Below are 17,430 nucleotides of genomic sequence, written 5' to 3' on the forward strand. Positions count from 1 at the left end.
ACATAGTACTCCATTGTGTATATAAACCACAATTTCTTTATCCATTCATCAGTGGATGGACATTTAGGCTCTTTCCACAATTTGGCTATTGTTGAGAGTGCTGCTATAAACATTGGGGTACAAGTGCCCCTATGCATCAGTACTCCTGTATCCCTTGGGTAAATGCCTATCAGTGCTACTGCTGGGTCATAGGGTAGGTCTATTTTTAATTTTTTGAGGAACCTCCACACTGTTTTCCAGAGCAGCTGCACCAGTTTGCATTCCCACCAACAGTGCAACAGGGTTCCCGTTTCTCCACAACCTCTCCAGCATCTATAGTCTCCTGATTTGTTCATTTTGGCCACTCTGACTGGCGTGAGGTGATATCTGAGTGTGGTTTTGATTTGTATTTCCCTGATGAGGAGCGATGTTGAGCACATCTTTTCATGGGCCTGTTGGCCATCCGGATGTCTTCTTTAGAGAAGTGTCTATTCATGTTTTCTGCCCATTTCTTCACTGGATTATTTGTTTTTTGGGTATGGAATTTGGTGAGCTCTTTATACATTTTGGATACTAGCCCTTTGTCCGATATGTCATTTGCAAATATCTTTTCCCATTCCGTTGGTTGCCTTTTAGTTTTGTTGATTGTTTCCTTTGCTGTGCGGAAGTTTTTATCTTCATGAAATCCCAATAGTTCGTTTTTGCTTTTAATTCCCTTGCCTTTGGGGATGTGTCAAGTAAGAAATTGCTGTGGCTTAGGTCAGAGAGGTCTTTTCCTGCTTTCTCCTGTAGTGTTTTGATGGTTTCCTGTCTCACATTCAGGTCCTTTATCCATTTTGAGTTTATTTTTGTGAATGGTGTAAGAAAGTGGTCTAGTTTCATTCTTCTGCATGGTGCTGTCCAGTTCTCCCAGCACCGTTTGTTAAAGAGACTGTCTTTTTTCCATTGGATGTTCTTTCCTGCTTTGTCAAAGATTAGTTGGCCATACGTTTGTGGGTCTAGTTCTGGGGTTTCTATTCTATTCCATTGGTCTATGTGTCTGTTTTTGTGCCAATACCATGCTGTCTTGATGATTACAGCTTTGTAGTGGAGGTTAAAGTCTGGGATTGTGATGCCTCCCGTTTTGGTCTTCTTCTTCAAAATTACTTTGGCTATTAGGGGCCTTTTGTGGTTCCATGTGAATTTTAGGATTGCTTGTTCTAGCTTTGAGAAGAATGCTGGTGCAATTTTGATTGGGATTGCATTGAATGTGTAGATAGCTTTGGGTAGTATTGACCTTTTAACAATATTTATTCTTCCAATCCATGAGCCCGGAATGTTTTTCCATTTCTTTATATCTTCTTCAGTTTCCTTCATAAGCTTTCTATAGTTTTCAGCATATAGATCTTGCACATCTTTGGTTAGATTTATTCCTAGGTATTTTATGGTTCTTGGTGCAGTTGTGAATGGGATCAGTTTCTTTATTTGTCTTTCTGTTGCTTCATTGTTAGTGTATAAGAATGCAACTGATTTCTGTACATTGATTTTGTATCCTGCTACTTTGCTGAATTCATGTATCAGTTCTAGCAGACTTTTGGTGGAGTCTGTCGGATTTTCCATGTGTAATATCATGTCATCTGCAAAAAGTGAAAGCTTGACTTCATCTTAGCCAGTTTTGATGCCTTTGATTTCCTTTTGTTGTCTGATTGCTGATGCTAGCACTTCAACACTATGTTAAACAACAGCGGTGAGAGTGGACATCCCTGTTGTGTTCCTGATCTCAGAGGGGAAGCTCTCAGTTTTTCCCCATTGAGGATGATATTAGCTGTGGGCTTTTCATAAATGGCTTTTATGATGTGTAAGTATGTTCCTTCTATCCCGACTTTCTCGAGGGTTTTTATTAAGAAAGAATTTTGTCAAATGCTTTTTCTGCATCGATTGACAGGATCATATGGTTCTTATCTTTTCTTTTATTAATGTGATGTATCACGTTGATTGATTTGCAAATGTTGAACCAGCCCTGCATCCCAGGAATGAATCCCACTTGATCATGGTGAATACTTCTTTTTATAAGCTGTTGAATTCGATTTGCTAGTATCTTATTGAGAATTTTTGCATCCATATACATCAGGGATATTGGCCTGTAGTTCTCTTTTTTTACTGGGTCTCTGTCTGGTTTAGGAATCAAAGTAATACTGGCTTCATAGAATGAGTCTGGAAGTTTTCCTTCCCTTTCTATTTTTTGGAATAGCTTGAGAAGGATAGGTATTATCTCTGCTTTAAATGTCTGGTAGAATTCCCCAGGGAAGCCATTTGGTCTTGGACTCTTATTAGTTGGGAGATTTTTGATAACTGATTCAATTTCTTCGCTGGTTATGGGTCTGTTCAAGTTTTCTATTTCCTCCTGTTTGAGTTTTGACTTCCAAAAGTCAAAATGTGGGTGTTTAGGAATTTGTCCATTTCTTCCAGGTTGTCCAGTTTGTTGGCATATAATTTTTCATAGTATTCCCTGATAATTGCTTGTATTCTGAGGGATTGGTTGTAATAACTAAAAGCTTTTTTACAATTTTTAAAATAGGCTTCCTGTTATTTGTATTGCTGTTATTTTGAAATTTACCATCCTAATTGAACATCAGTTTCAAAGTAATTGATTAATTAAGTACATAATCCTATTGTATTATGTATTCACTTCAGTAATCGTTAAGAAATGATTGTATGTTTTGAAGGCTTTTGAAAATTAGTTTTCTTTTGCATTATGTTTTATTACAGTGGTTAAGTTTCATCCTATGAGTACTTTTGACACACTCATACCATGCATACCATGCTATAGGATTAAATAATTTTACTGCAGAGTTAAAATAGAAGTGTGTAATGAATAACTTTTATAATAGTACTTTGGGTTATTATTTTATACAGACTAGTAATAGATAACAGGTAGAATTTTACTGCTACCAGTAAGGAGAACATGCGTATAGGTTTTTTTCTGCCCACCAGGACTAAGCTGTTTGAAATAATGCAGATTTAATGTTTGTCATCTCTCTTTTCTTGATTCTAGATGATACATCCATATACATCTTTAAAGTTTTTTTTTTTTTATTACAGTTACCTGCCATGGTTTGAAGTATATTACAAGCTTCTAAATACTCTGGCAGATTACTTGGCTAAGGAACTGGTAAGCTATGTTTTTTCCTTACTTTTTTTTTAATGTGGTTAAATATACATAACATAAAGTTTACCATTTTAGCCATCTTTAAGTGTACAGTTCTGTGTCATTAAGCACATTCACATTATTCTGTGCAGCCATCAGCATCATCATCTCTAGAACTTTTCTGTCTTCCCAAACTGAAACTCTGCCCCATTGAACAATAACTTTCTTTCTCTGCCCCTGAGTCCCTGGCAGCAATCATTGTATTTTCTGTCTGCATGAATTTGACTGTATACCTCATGCAAGTAGAATCATACAGTATTTTTTCTTCTGTGACTGGCTTACTGGACTCAGCATGTTTTCTAGGTTCATCCATATTGTAGCATGTGTCAGAATTTCTTGCCTTTTTGTGGCTGAATAATATTTCATTATATGTACACACCACATTTTGTTGATCTGTTCATCTGGAGATGAACACTTGGGTTGCTTCCACCTTCTGGCTCTTGTGAACAGTGCTCTTAGGAACATGAGTATACAAATATCTGTGTGAGTTGCTGTATTCAGTTCTTTTGAATATATACCCAGAAGTAGAATGGCTGAATAATATGGTTATCCTATGTTTAATTTTTGAAGGACCATCAAAACACTTTTCACATGGTGTTACCATTTTACATTCCCACCAGCAATGCACAAGGTTCTAATTTTCCTGCATTCTCCCAACACTTGCTATTTTCTGTTTTGTTTTTGTTTTATTGGAATATCATTTACACACAACCTTTTATTTCAGGTGTACATAATGAGTTTACGTTTATGTACATTGTGAAATAGCATCACAATAACTCTAAGTACCATCTGTTACTATACCGAGTTATAGGTGTGTGTGTGTGTGTGTGTGTGTGTGTGTGTGTGTGTGTGTCTGTCTGTCTGTCTGTCTGTGATGGGAACTTTAAGATTTACTTTATTAGCATCTTTCAGATTTGCAGTACAATATTATTGATTATGATTACCATGCTATACATTATATGCCCTTGACTTATTTATTTTGTAAGTGGGAGTTTGTATCTGTTATTCTCTTCACTCATTTCACCCATCCCACCAACACTTTCCCCTCTAGCAACCATCAATTAAATTTGTTCTTGTTATCTATGAGTTTTATTTTTTTGTCTCTTTGCTTTGTTTCTTAGATTCTGAATATGTCAAATCATATGGTATCTGTCTTTCACTGTCAGATTAATTTCACTTAGCATAAGTGCCTTCAAGGTCCATTTATGTTGTCACAAATGGAGAGATTTTGTTATTTTTTATGGCTGAATAGTATTCCATTGTGTGAGAGTGTGTGTGCGTGTGTGTGTGTGTGTGTGTGTGTGTGTGTGCATATGCGTGCGTGCGTGCCTCTTTATCCATTTATCCACTGATGGACACTTAAGTTGTTTCCATATCTTGGCTATTGTAAATAATACTGCAATGAACATAGGAGTGCATATATCCTTTCAAATTAGTGTTCTTGTGTTCTTCAGATAAATACCCAGAGATGGAGTTGCTGGATCACAGTTCTATTTTTAATTTTTTGAGGAACCTCCAAACTGTTTTCCATAGTGGTTGCACCAGTTTACATTTCTATCAGTAGTGCACGAGGGTTCCCTTTTCTCCACGTCCTTACCTATGCTTGTTATTTCTTGTCCTTTTTGCAATAACTGTTATGACAGGTGTGAGGTGATAACTCATTGTGCTTTTTATTTGCATTTCCCTGATGATTAGTGATGTTGAGCATCTTTTCATGTACCTGTTGGCCATGTGTATGTATTCTTTGGAAAAATGTCTATTCAGATCTTCTGCCCATTTTTAAAATCATTGCTTATTTTTTTGTTATTGAGTTGTATGAGTTCTTTATATATTCTGGATATAAATCTTTATTGGATACATGATTTGCAAATATCTTCTATTCAGTATATTGCCTTTTTATTTTGTTGACAGTTTCCTTCACTGTGCTTCTAAGTTTGATGTAGTCTCATTTATTTTCTCCCTTCCTTCCTTCCTTCCTTCCTTCCTTCCTTCCTTCCTTCCTTCCTTCCTTCATTGCCACTGACTTTGGAGTCAGATCTGAAAAAATATCGTCAAAACCAATGTCAAAGAGCTTACTGTGTTTGTTTTCTTCTAGGAGTTTTATAGTTTCTGCTCTTACATTCAAGTCTTTAACCAATTGTGAATTAATTTTTGTGTGTGGTATAAGATAGTGGTCTAATTTCATTCTTTTGCATATGACTGTCCACTTTTGCCAACACCGTCTATTGAAGAGATTGTCCTTTATCATATTGTTGCCTTCTTTGTCATAAATTAGTTGACTATGTATGTGTGGGCTCTCTGTTGTGTTCCCCTGATTTTTGTGTCTAGTTTTTGGCAAGTAGCGTACTGTTTTGATTACTATATCTTGGTAATATAGTTTGAAATCTGGGGGCATGATGCCTTTAGCTGCGTTGTTTTTTCTCAAGATTCCTTTGGCTATTTGGGATCTTTGTGTTCCATACAAATTTTAGGATTGTTTGTCTAATTCTGTGAAAAATGCCATTAGAATTTTGATAGAGATTATATTGACTCTTTAGATTGCTTGGGGGTAAAATGGACATTTTAATAATGTTCTTTCAATCCACAAGACCAGACTATTCATTTGTGTCCTGTTCAGTTTCTTTCATCAGTGCCTTATAGTTTTTAATGTATAGATCTTACACCTCCTTGATTAAATTTATTCCTAGGTATTTTATTCTTTTGATGCAATTGTATATGTGATTGTTTCCTGATTTCTCTTTCTGATAGTTAATTGTTAGTATAGAAACACAACAGATTTTTGTATATTGATTTTGTATCCTGCAACTTTACTGAACTTGTTTATCACTTCTAAGAGCTTTTGTGGTGGCATCTTTAGTGTTTTTTATGTATGTATGTATATATCAAATCATGTCACCTATAAGTAGTGACAGTTTTACTTTTTCCAGATTAGATGTCTTTTATTTCTTTTTTCTGCCTTGTTGCTCTAGCTAGGACTTTGAATACTTAGTTGAATAAAACTGGTGAAAGTGGGGATTCCTGTTTGTTCCTGATCTTGAAGGAAAAGCTTTCAGCTTTTCACTGTTGAGTATGATGTTACTTGTGGGTTTGTCATATATGGCCTCCATTATATTGAGGTACATTGTGTCTATACCCCTTTTGTTGAAAGTTTTTGTCACAAGTGGGTGTTGAATTTTGTCAAATGGCTTTTGTCTATCTGTTGAGATAATCACATGATTTTTATCCTTCATTTTGTTAATGTGGTCTATCACATTGCTTGATTTGCAGATGTTAAATCATCCTTGCATCCATAGAATAAATCCCACTTGATTATGGTGGATAGTCCCTTTAATGTACTGTTGAATTTTACTTGCTTATGTTTCGTTGAAGATTTTTGCATCTCTGTTTATCAAGGATGTTGCCTTGTAATTTTCTTTTTTGTGTTATTTTTGACTGGTTTTAGCATCAGGGTAATGTTGATCTCATAAAATGAGTTTGGGAGCATTCCCTCCTTTTCAGTTACTTGGAAGAGTTTGAGGAGGATTGATATCAAATCCTCTTTGAATGTTCGGTGGAATTCACAAGTGCAACCATCTGGTCTTGGACTTACGTTCGTTGAGAATTTTTTGATTACTGATTCAGTCTGCTTACTAGTAATCAGTCTATTTAGATTTTCTATTTCTTCATGATTCAGTCTTGGAAGATTATAACTTTCTAGGAATTTATCCATCTCTTCTAAGTTGTAAAATTTGTTGGCATATAATTATTTATAGTAGTCTCTTGTAATCATTTGTATATTTCTTTGTTATCAGTTTTATCTTCTTTGATATCTGATTTTATTTATTTGAGAACTCTCTTTTTGTTCCTTGTGAGTCTAGCTAAAGGTTTGTCAAATTTGTTTCTATTTTTAAAGAATCAATTCTTTGATCTTTTCCTTTGCCATTTTAGCCCCTATTTCATTTATTTGTGCTCTGATCTTTATTATTTCCTTCCTTTTACTAAACTGGGTCTTCATTTGTTCTAGTTTTTTTTTTGTTTTTTGTTTTTTTTAGATTTTGTACTTGATGTTTTTCATGTTTCTTGAGGTAGGCCTACATCACTATAAATTTTAGAACTATTTTTCTGTATCCTATAAATTTTGGTGTGTTGTATTTTCATTTGTCTTAAGGTATGTTTTTTATTCTTTTTTTGATATCTTTGTTGAGCCATTGGTTGTTCAGTAGCATGTTGTTTAATCTCCACATATTTGTGATTTTTCCAGTTTTCTTCTTATAATTGATATCTAGCTTCTTACAATTGTGATTGGAAAATATGTTCGATACAGTTTCCATTTTCTTGAATTTATTGAGACTTGTTTTATAGCTTAATATACGATGTATCCTGGAGATTGTTTCATGTACATTTGAAAAGAATGTATATTCTGCTGTGTTGGGATGGAATGTTCTTTATATATACATATATAGTCCATCTTCCTGCTTGGATGATCTATTCTTTGATGTAACTGGAGTATTAACATCTCCTGCTATTACTGTGTTGCTATCAATTTCTCCCTTTACAAATGTTATATCTTCTTGCTGGATTGACCCCTTTGTCACTGCATAATGCCCATCTTTATCTTTTATTAGATTCTTTGTTTAAGAGTCTATTTTGTTTGACATAAGTATAGCTACCACACTTTCTCTTGGTTTCCTTTGCATGACATATCTTTTTCTATTCCTTCACTTCTAGTCCAGTCTGTGTATGTTCTTACATATGATGTGAGTCTCTTGTAGGCATCACATAGATGGGCTAGTTTGTTTTTTAAATTATTTAGCCGCTTTATATCTCTTGAGTGGATAATTTAGTCCATTTACATTTAATTATATATACTTATGAACTTGTTGCCATTTTATTTAATTATTTTATGGCTCTCTTATGGTTCTTTTCTTTTTCTATCTTCTCTTGCTTTCTTCCTTTTTGGTTTGATGGATTTATATAGCTGCATGCTTTGATTCCTTTCTCATTTTCTTTTGTGAATCTACTATAGGGTTTTGCTTTGCAGTTACCATGAGGCTTACATATAACAGCTTATATACATAATAGTCTAAGTTGACAGCAACTTAAGTTTGAATGCATTTTTACCCTCTCCCCATAAAAATATGTTTTATATTTTTCATATCAAGTTTAAATCTTTTTATTTTGTATATCCCATAACTAATTACTGCAGTTATAGTTATTTCTACTACTTTTGCCTTTTAACCTTCATACTAGCTTTAGAAGTATTTAACTACTACTTTTACTGTGTATTTAATTTACCAATCAGATTTTTATTCATATTTTTTCTTATTAGTTATTACCCTTTCTATTCAACTTAAAGAAATCTCTTCAACATTTCTTATAGGGCCGTTGAGTGCTGATGAATTCCTTTAGCTTTTGTTTGTGTGGAAAGCTCTTTATCTCTCCTTCAATTTTGAATGATAAACTTGCAAGGTAAAGTATTTTTGGTTGCAAGTTTTTGTTTTTGTTTTTGCTTTTCCCCAGCACTTTGAATATATCATGCCATCCCCTTTGGCCTGCAGAGTTTCTGCTGAGAGATCTGCTAATAGCGTTGTGGGGGTTCCTTTGCAACAAGTTGTTTTTCTCTTGCTGCTTTTAAGAATCTCTAACTCTTGATGTTTTAATTATGTTTATATCTCTTTAGGTTCATCTTGTTTGGAAGTCTCTGGGCTTCCTGGATCTGGATATCTGTTTTCTTTTGCAGGTTAGGGACATTTTCAGCTATATTTTTTCAAATAAGTTTTCTGCCCCCTTTTGTCTTTCTGGAACTCCTATAATGTGGATGTTATTCTGCTTGATATTGTCCACAGGTCTTGTAAGTCCTGGTCTTGTAGTGCACAGCTATCTTTACTTTTTAAAATTAGTTTTTCTTTTTGCTGATTTGTTTAGGTGAGTTCTACTGCCCTGTCTTCTAGATCACTGATTTCATCTGCTGTTGAACCCCACCAGGGCATTTTTCAGTTCAGTTATTGTATCTGTGATTTCTATTTGGCACTTTCTTGTTTCCATCTTGTTAAAGTTCTTGCTGTGTTCATCCATTCTTCTCCCAATTTCAGTGAGTGTCTTTATGACCATTACTTTGAAGTCTTTATCAGGTAAATTACTCATTGCCATTTCTTGTCAGTTTCTTTCTGATGTTTTATGTTGTTCTTTCATTTGGAGTATATTCTTTTCTCCTCATTTTGTTCAGCTTTCTATGTTAGTTTCTATGCATTAGGTTTAACAGCTATCTCTCTCATGCTAGAAAGAGTGACCTTGTGTAGATGAACCTTATCATTTAACCTTGCCCTAGCTCTTGGTTGTCTCTAGAACCTTTGTGATTGTCTAAGCAGCCTGATGTAGTATTGATAGGTCCTAGTTGTTGAGATAGTGCCACATTCTCTGAATATTCAAGAGGGAGAGATCTAATAGCTCCTAGTTTCAGGCTGATTGGAAGCTAGACCCTCAGGCAGCAGCTTTAAAGGTATGTAAATATATGATTTTGAGGGACAACAGTCAGAAAGCCTGCTTGTCTCCAGGGCCGTCAATCTGGTGGTGTACCCTTGGCAACAAGTGGCAAAAAGTGTTTCACACAAGTGTGTGGACTCCTTTCTGTGCGGTATCAGTGAGCTGCAGCAAGTCCAAGGGAGATTGCAAAGATGACGTCCCCTGCTCTATGTTCACTGAGAGTCCCATAGCCTGTAGATGTGTGGTAATCCTGGAGTGTGCCCTCAGTTGAAGCGCCGGGATAAGTAGATAGGAAGACTGGGAGTGTGTTTTCTTTTGCTGTCTATACAGTGCCCTGGGGGTGGTAGCCTGCCAAGAACCATCTCTTCTATGGTTTCAGACCTGTGGTGCCCAGAAACACAATTCTTCCTGGCCAGGTGCTCAAGGGGCATCCTCTATGTAGGCTGTGCTTTCCCACTGGCTCTGGTGGGGCTGCAAGGATGGGGAAGGGCAGGAGGTGCCCACCAGCACGAGAAAGATAGAGGGAGAATGCAAAAATGACACCCACCAGCACCTCCATCCCAGCAGAGAGTTTGAATACGCTCCTCCCCCTCTGGCAGATGCTTTAAGATTAACAAATGAATCTCCTTCATGTATGTCTAGGTGCTCTTTATACTGCTACTTTTATGCTTGGTCCTGAGGCAGATGAATCTGTGTACAAGTTCTTTAAGAGTAGAATCTCCATGGGCTCCTGGGTGGCTCAAGTCTCTGACTCTTGATTTCAGTTCAGGTCATGATCTCACCTTCAGTGAGTTTGAGCCCCTTATAGGGGCTCGGAGTCTCTTGGGATTCTCAATCCCAACCCCCCGCCCCCCCCCCCCCACACTCACTCACTCACTCTTTCTCAAAATAAATAAATAAACATAAAAAGAAAGTAGAATATCCATTCTCTACAACTTTTTTTTTTTTTTAGTATCATTTATTCAAGTTGGCTAACATACAGTGTACATGATTTGCTCTTGGTTTTGGGGGTAGATTCCCATGATTCATTGCTCCTACAACTTTTTTTTTAACATTTATTTATTTTTGAGAGAGAGAGAATGTGTGAATGGGGAGGGGCAGAGAGAGAGGGAGCCACAGAATCCGAAGCAGGCTCCAGGCTCCGAGCTGTCAGCACAGAGCCCGATGTGGGGCTCGAACCCCAAAACTGTGACATCATGACCTGAGCCAAAGTTGGACGCTTAACCAACTGAATAATTTACTTTTAGAAACTCTTACTGTTAAATTGATACTTATGTACCTATAATATGTCCTTCTTTATGAGACCGTTGGTAATACTGGAATATATAAAAGAAAATATTGTGAGCAAATTCATATAATTTTAGTGTTCTGAGAAGAGGGAGCAGGAGAGACTGTATCTGTATTCCTTAATAGAGGAAAATACATTGTAGGTTCACAGAAGTAAAGCAGAATAAATCTATAACTGTTATATTTTTTCTTTTTCTTTTTAACCCAATATCACAGGCTTTGTAGGTTGATATTTAGATTTTATAATTGAAGTTACCCTTACCTGATCAGCATCAGGCAAGTTTAAGGTAATTTTGAAAGCTAGACTTTAAAAAACTTCATTAGCCATAGGAATTTTGTTTAGACAGGGATTAATATTATCCAGAATATTTTGTGGATATATTTCATTGTTTAAATGGTCAAGAGATAAATTCTATAGTCTCTTCTCTTAAAGTCATTCTAAAGAGAATTCTAATAGGCCGTTTTGTATGTACACTTTACAAACACAGAAATCAGAATTATTAAGTTTTGGTAGTTATATGATAAATTGTGTGAAGTTATGTGTCTCATATCCAAATTCCTTAAAATTAATTATTACCTATTTTGAATAATTGCCATTTCCTTTGGTATATTGCCCCCACATACACATTTTAAGAGAGAATAAAAAACATGTATATAAAAACTACCTTCATATATGTATTCCTGGGTTTATATGTATAATGCAGAAAAAGCGAATGTGCATATCAAAGTGCATTGTTATTGTATACATCCTACAGGGTGGATGTGTCATATATATATATTTTTAATCCCATTTATTGTGAGTCAAGTAGTGACTGACTGGTAGCTGTTCAGAAAAGACCTATTTAGAGTAACCTGTACATTGTATCTTAGTACAGTGATCATGCTAAATTGTATCTATTCCTTAAAAATTAGGTTTAAGATTTTAAAATTAAAATGGAAAATGGAAGCATTCAGTAATCTGATAAAAAGTTATATTGCCATTTTTATTCAATCCCATTTTGCTTGGATTTAATGATTTAAATGATTTCCTCTATAGATAGCATCAGTATATTTTATAATAATGAAGTTTTGCCAAATACAGATTTATACTAATTAGAGATATTGCTAGTATTCTTTATGGATAAATATATTTGGTTATCTTTTCCATATTTATTAATTTAAATATTTAAATTTCAGTTATTTGAAACATTCTTGTGGAAAGCAGTTGTGTAAAACATGTCTAATATGAGAAGGCACAGTGCATGATTTTTTCCAGTAGTTTTAATTATATTTGCTTAGTATGTATTTCACTTATAAATTGTACTTTTAAATTTTACTCTAGGAGAATGATTTGAATGAAACTCTCAAATCACTCTATAACCACCCAGTACCAAAGGCAAACACTCCTGTCAATTTGAGTGTGGTAAGTATTTAGCTATTAATTGATTTTTTTTGAGTCCTAGCAGGTTCATTTAGGAACACATGTGCCTTTAAGAAACTCTGCTACCTGGGAACTTTAATTGTAGTAATGACATTACTATGGTGATATTGGGACTTTTCTATATGTTCCAGCTATCATAACATATGTTGGATGTGTATTTTTGTAGTTGTTAAATCACAGATATTTAAAAACTATACACTAAAAGTAATCTGTGAGGAACATTGATTTTTGGGTGAAATCTATCCATAATAGGAAATACACACACAAACACACACACATATTCACAATACCCCGCATAAAATGAAAACGGTATATAAATGAGTATTGCCACTATGCTCTATAACTAACCCTATGATAAAAATACTGGGTGAAGAGTTTCTTCTTATTTCCCTACACTGCAACCCATCTTCTAGTATAATCAGCAAACACTGAAAATGTGATTGAAGTTTGTCAAACAGGAAGCCAGTGGTGGTATAGAGTATTTACTACTGAAACTTTTAATGATCACACTAGTATTTGGGGAGATTTTGTAAATGGTCAAAGTTAATTATCACAAATGTGGATATTTTCATTAATATTTGGGATCCAAATAAAGTGTTAAAAATAATTTATATTCCTTTTAGTTCTTCCAATATGATAAACAGTGTGATTTTTAAGGAAGAAAAAAATACATAATGATGCAAGAAAAATTGAAAGAAAAAGTAAATTGAAGTATGTATAAACAAATTCATAGGTCATGTGCTTTTTTGCACAATAAAGAAACTGTTATTTTCATTTTATTCCTTATTTGGTAATAACTTTCTTCTTGACTAAATTTTTCCTGTAATTTTGTTTAACAGTAGTATTCTCTGACATTATTCTGTTCTATTTTTACTGTCACCACTATAGTTCAGATGCTTAGTACTTTAAATACTTCTTAGTCTAGAGTCTCTCTTTCTAGTCCTTTGTACAAAAGTCTGTCAGATTAAACTTCCTTCAGCTATATAAAGTTTCCTGCTGAAAACCTAAAAGCTTCCCATTTTCTATAGAATTTGTCCAAACTTCTGCCAGGTTGTCAGGACCACCCACTTCTTGGCCTCAGTCTACCTTTTCATTTTTGTCTTACTTTTTGTTTTTTTGTTTTTTGTTTTTTTTTCTAAATCGATTTTCTTCTCTGGTCACATTGTTCTGTTCATCTTCTCAAATGAACCTCGTGATTTCTCACTTGTACACCTTCCTTTTTCACTAAAGCCTCTTTGTAGATTATCCATCTTTAGTCTAGAACTAGCCACTTCCCCCCTTTGTGAAACTTTCCTTTGCTGTTAACAGCTGAAAGTATTCTTTTTCCCCTGTGATCTCCACACCTTTATGTCTGCACCCTCTTTCCTCACCGCCAAAGTGGAATTGTTTAGTAGTCATTTGGAGATTGGGGGCTGGAAAGCTAAGGATAACCTGGAATTTTTAACCCAGATATGAGAGTCAGGTGCAGAGATAGTTGTAGAAATGCTTGGGCTATTCAAAGGATAGACTATAGAGAGAATAGAGCACAGGCTCAGGTCTAATTGCCCAAATAGACTGTATGGAAGAAGAAAGCAGATTGAGTGAAAGAACGAGAGAAAGCTAAGGAGAAACTCAGATTTGTAGGTCACTGAAGCCAAAGGAATACAAGATGTATGGCTAGTGGGAATGAAGTAGAAAGGCCAAAGAAAAATACCAAGAAAAAAGAAAAGCTCCGAATTACCAAAAATAAGTGTCATTATTTGAAGGAGTTATATTTATAAAATGATTCTAACACTTTGTTAAGGGGTTAAGGAAATGTAGGTTCTAAGATAATAGAGGCAGCTATTTTAGAGCATTAATGAGAGATTTTAAAAATGAACTCTTTAAATTTGAGTATCATTTGTTTAGGAGTAAATATCTTATGAAAATACATTTCAAAAATACTGGATATCGAAACACTTCACCTTTATTGGTAAGAATCGTAAATCCAAAAACTACTAGGCCTCTGAAACCTAAGAATAGAAGATACTGGTTTAAGTCCTGGTTACTAAATGTATGATGTTAAGCAAAAAAGTTGAAACTTTTTGAGGATTCTTTTTCTTCATTTGAGAAATCAAATGAGTCCATTTTTGAGAAAGTTGTTTGGGGATTTACATGAAATGACATATCTAGATACCATGAAAAGCTATACAAATATTACTTATTAGTGAATTGAAGTTTTATTTCATATGGAGAAGATATTTTATATTGTGGCTGAAATAATCTTTTTAGGGAACTTGAGTGTGTCCTATTCTATGTATGACAGTTATTTCTGTAATTTAAGCCTTCTTGTAAGCTTTTGAATCAGTAGTCTAGGGTAGCTTTAAAATCTTGTATACCTTTTCTCAATACAATATCTAAAGAACTGCAAAATCAGCTGGTTGATAGAATATTGCCTCAAATTCAGGTAAAGTCCATTTAGTAATTTCATTTGATTTCAACAACAGATTACTGACGTACCAGGTCCAGTGAGTGCTATGCTCTTCATCAGTGGCAAAATTCGGGTTAAAAACACTGGTCTTCAGCTACTAGTAGCGGTTTTTGTTTTATGATGCCCGATTAAAATTGATCATCCTGAGAATTTTTGTTCCTCCACAAAGTAGAAAGAAAATTTTGTTTGTACAATTTCTGATAGAAAAATGTGAAAAGTCTTGGGAAACTGCTATACTTTCTTACAATTTCATGTTTCGTGAATGCTCCAGCACATGAATTTTTCAAGACTTGACACTGTAACCCCTAGAAAATCACTGAGATTGAAGGAAAAGTTAATACTTCATGTAAATTTTTATTTTTATGTTTCAAAATAACTAAATATCTACAGGATTTTCTACTCTCAGTTGAGAATGAAAATACTTCTTTAAGATTTTTCTAGCATAAAATGAGCAAAGCAGCATTTAAAATAACATTTATAATTAGTGTTACTTTCAGTGGATAGTGTGGCTACATGGGTTTGTCTCAAATACACAGCAAATTGTGTAAACTTCCCCCCATGAAAGTAAAATATTCATTTTTTCTCTCATATATTATAAGAACCAAGAGATATTTATTGCCAGTGAGCAAGTTCTGAAAGATCAGCCCTTCCTAGTACCGGTGAGTTAAAAGGACAATGGGTTCTAAAAATCACTATTAAATTGAGACAATAATGACTTCTTTCACTGTGTTTTTAAGATGCACTCCAGTCCTTTGAGAAATGGTTAATTTGACTCATTTAAGAAAATTAATCATTTGGAGCATATTTTCTGTTTATACTATCTTTTAAAGCATAGTTTTATGAAATGCAGAACTATTAAAAAGCCCTCTAAATAAAAGTAGTTTATAATAAAGACCAAATGTATGCATATTCTCCATTGTCAGTAGTAGTAATGTTACAGTGCATTCACAGCATGAGATTTCTGTCACATTTTTGTCACAAGGTCTCAGGAGACCTTGCGATTTATCTCATATTGCTCTTCTACCCTGGAAAATTATACATTATGACTATGCTAACTAGCCTGTTCTGACTAGTTCAACTGTGCCCAATATTGGCCAGAATGTTTCTTTTCCAATCTTTAACTATAAAATGGCATTAAATATGTCCTTATATGATTAAGGTAGTAAAACAGTTTTGGAGATTAATATGAACAGAAAATAAAACAACTTTGGTGATTCAGTTGTGCTGATTTTGGGTGGTAAAATTTGGGAACATTCTGGGGAACATGAAGAAATATACAATATGCTTTTCATATAAGTCGATCTATGAACTGTTGTATTGCTTTAATACAGAAGCTAATTACTGTTTGTTTAGTAGGTGTATGAGGCTCATATTTTGAGATAATCACATTAAAATTTTTTTAATGTTTAAAAATTATATTCTATTACTGCTTTCTAAATAAGATAGTATTTCTAAATAATATAGTAGCTGTAATATAGTAGCTGATATGTATGAGAGAAATTTGTTGTGATTTATCATAGAAACTCAGCAATATTAATAGATTTTGATTTATTCTTGTGTAAGCAAACCTCATTATTTTCCACTCTCTCTAAATGTGTGTGTGTGTGTGTGTGTATACATTTTTGTCTTGATAAATTTTTTCCAGGATTATTTCAATTTTGAAATTAAATAATTTTAATGAACACTTAATTCTTTGTATGAGAAAGTTACTGCTCAGTCTCATAGACCTGCTGTCTTATTTAAGAATCTCTCAAATTCAGTATATCCTGAATGTTAATCCTCGATGTTTATTAATTTAGTTGATATTTTTTGTTATTTTTTCTTATATGTAATGCTACCGAATTTTAATTCTGCTTTTCTTATGTGATTTATTTCTGTTTATTAGCATTCCTACTTCATTGCCCCAGATGTAACTGGACTCCCAACAATTCCTGAGAGTGTAAGTTTTCTGTTTTCTATGTTTTTTTTGCTACTCATATTATGAATTTTATTTTGGCCTCGCCATTTAAGAATTTCTGTATAGAGAAAATAATATGTTGTAACTCTCCATTTTTTATTAGAAATAATGAAGGAATAAGGAATAATGGTGTTATCTCTGTTTTATCTTTATTGTGTCTGCTACTTTACTTCCTAAATATTTGGTTGTAGGTAAGGAAATTTTTATCAGAAAAACTGTTTCTACCATTGAGATAGTTTGGTAGGATCATATGTAATCAGTGAGGTCCTGAGACCGCCCCCCCCCTGGATCATGTAGAAGAAATATCTCAGATGATCTTACTTGGGTAGAGGGGGATGAATACTGGCAATGGGAAATATTTTCACACACATGGTTTCTTTAGTGACCTGACTGTAGCAGTTTAGATTACTTGTATGATTCTATGAAAATCTTACTGTCCTGGGCTTGGTTTCTTGATTTTAATTTAAGTGATACATATTTTGTAGGTCTTGAGGAGTACTACAAGAAATTATTGCTAAATTTTACATTTTAATTAGAGTCCTAATTGTAGCCATGTTAGAAATACTTCCAGTGTTTTAGTAGTTATTACAAATTAATCTTCTGTAGAAAGATTTACATGGCAGGTAGAAGTGACAAAGACGCTTTTGGTTGCTGTGTGAAAAGGAAATTTTCTCTTATGTAATTTTTTT

General features: G+C 34.2%; 1 protein-coding gene across 2 annotated transcripts in view; it reads left to right on the plus strand.

Annotated features, from left to right (window-relative positions):
• DENND1B (DENN domain containing 1B) overlaps window positions 1-17,430 on the plus strand; it is a 257,800-nt gene that overhangs the window by 120,039 nt on the left and 120,331 nt on the right. Inside the window, exons 6-9 of one of the 2 annotated variants that reach the window (XM_027074605.2) lie at window positions 3,061-3,130; window positions 12,237-12,317; window positions 15,384-15,443; window positions 16,670-16,723. In XM_027074605.2, coding sequence (XP_026930406.2) covers window positions 3,061-3,130; window positions 12,237-12,317; window positions 15,384-15,443; window positions 16,670-16,723 — 265 coding nt within the window. The remainder of the gene's footprint in view (window positions 1-3,060; window positions 3,131-12,236; window positions 12,318-15,383; window positions 15,444-16,669; window positions 16,724-17,430) is intronic. The other variant, XM_027074606.2, reaches the window with a different exon arrangement.

Source organism: Acinonyx jubatus, chromosome E4, assembly GCF_027475565.1.
Source record: "Acinonyx jubatus isolate Ajub_Pintada_27869175 chromosome E4, VMU_Ajub_asm_v1.0, whole genome shotgun sequence".
Lineage (NCBI taxonomy): Eukaryota > Metazoa > Chordata > Mammalia > Carnivora > Felidae > Acinonyx > Acinonyx jubatus.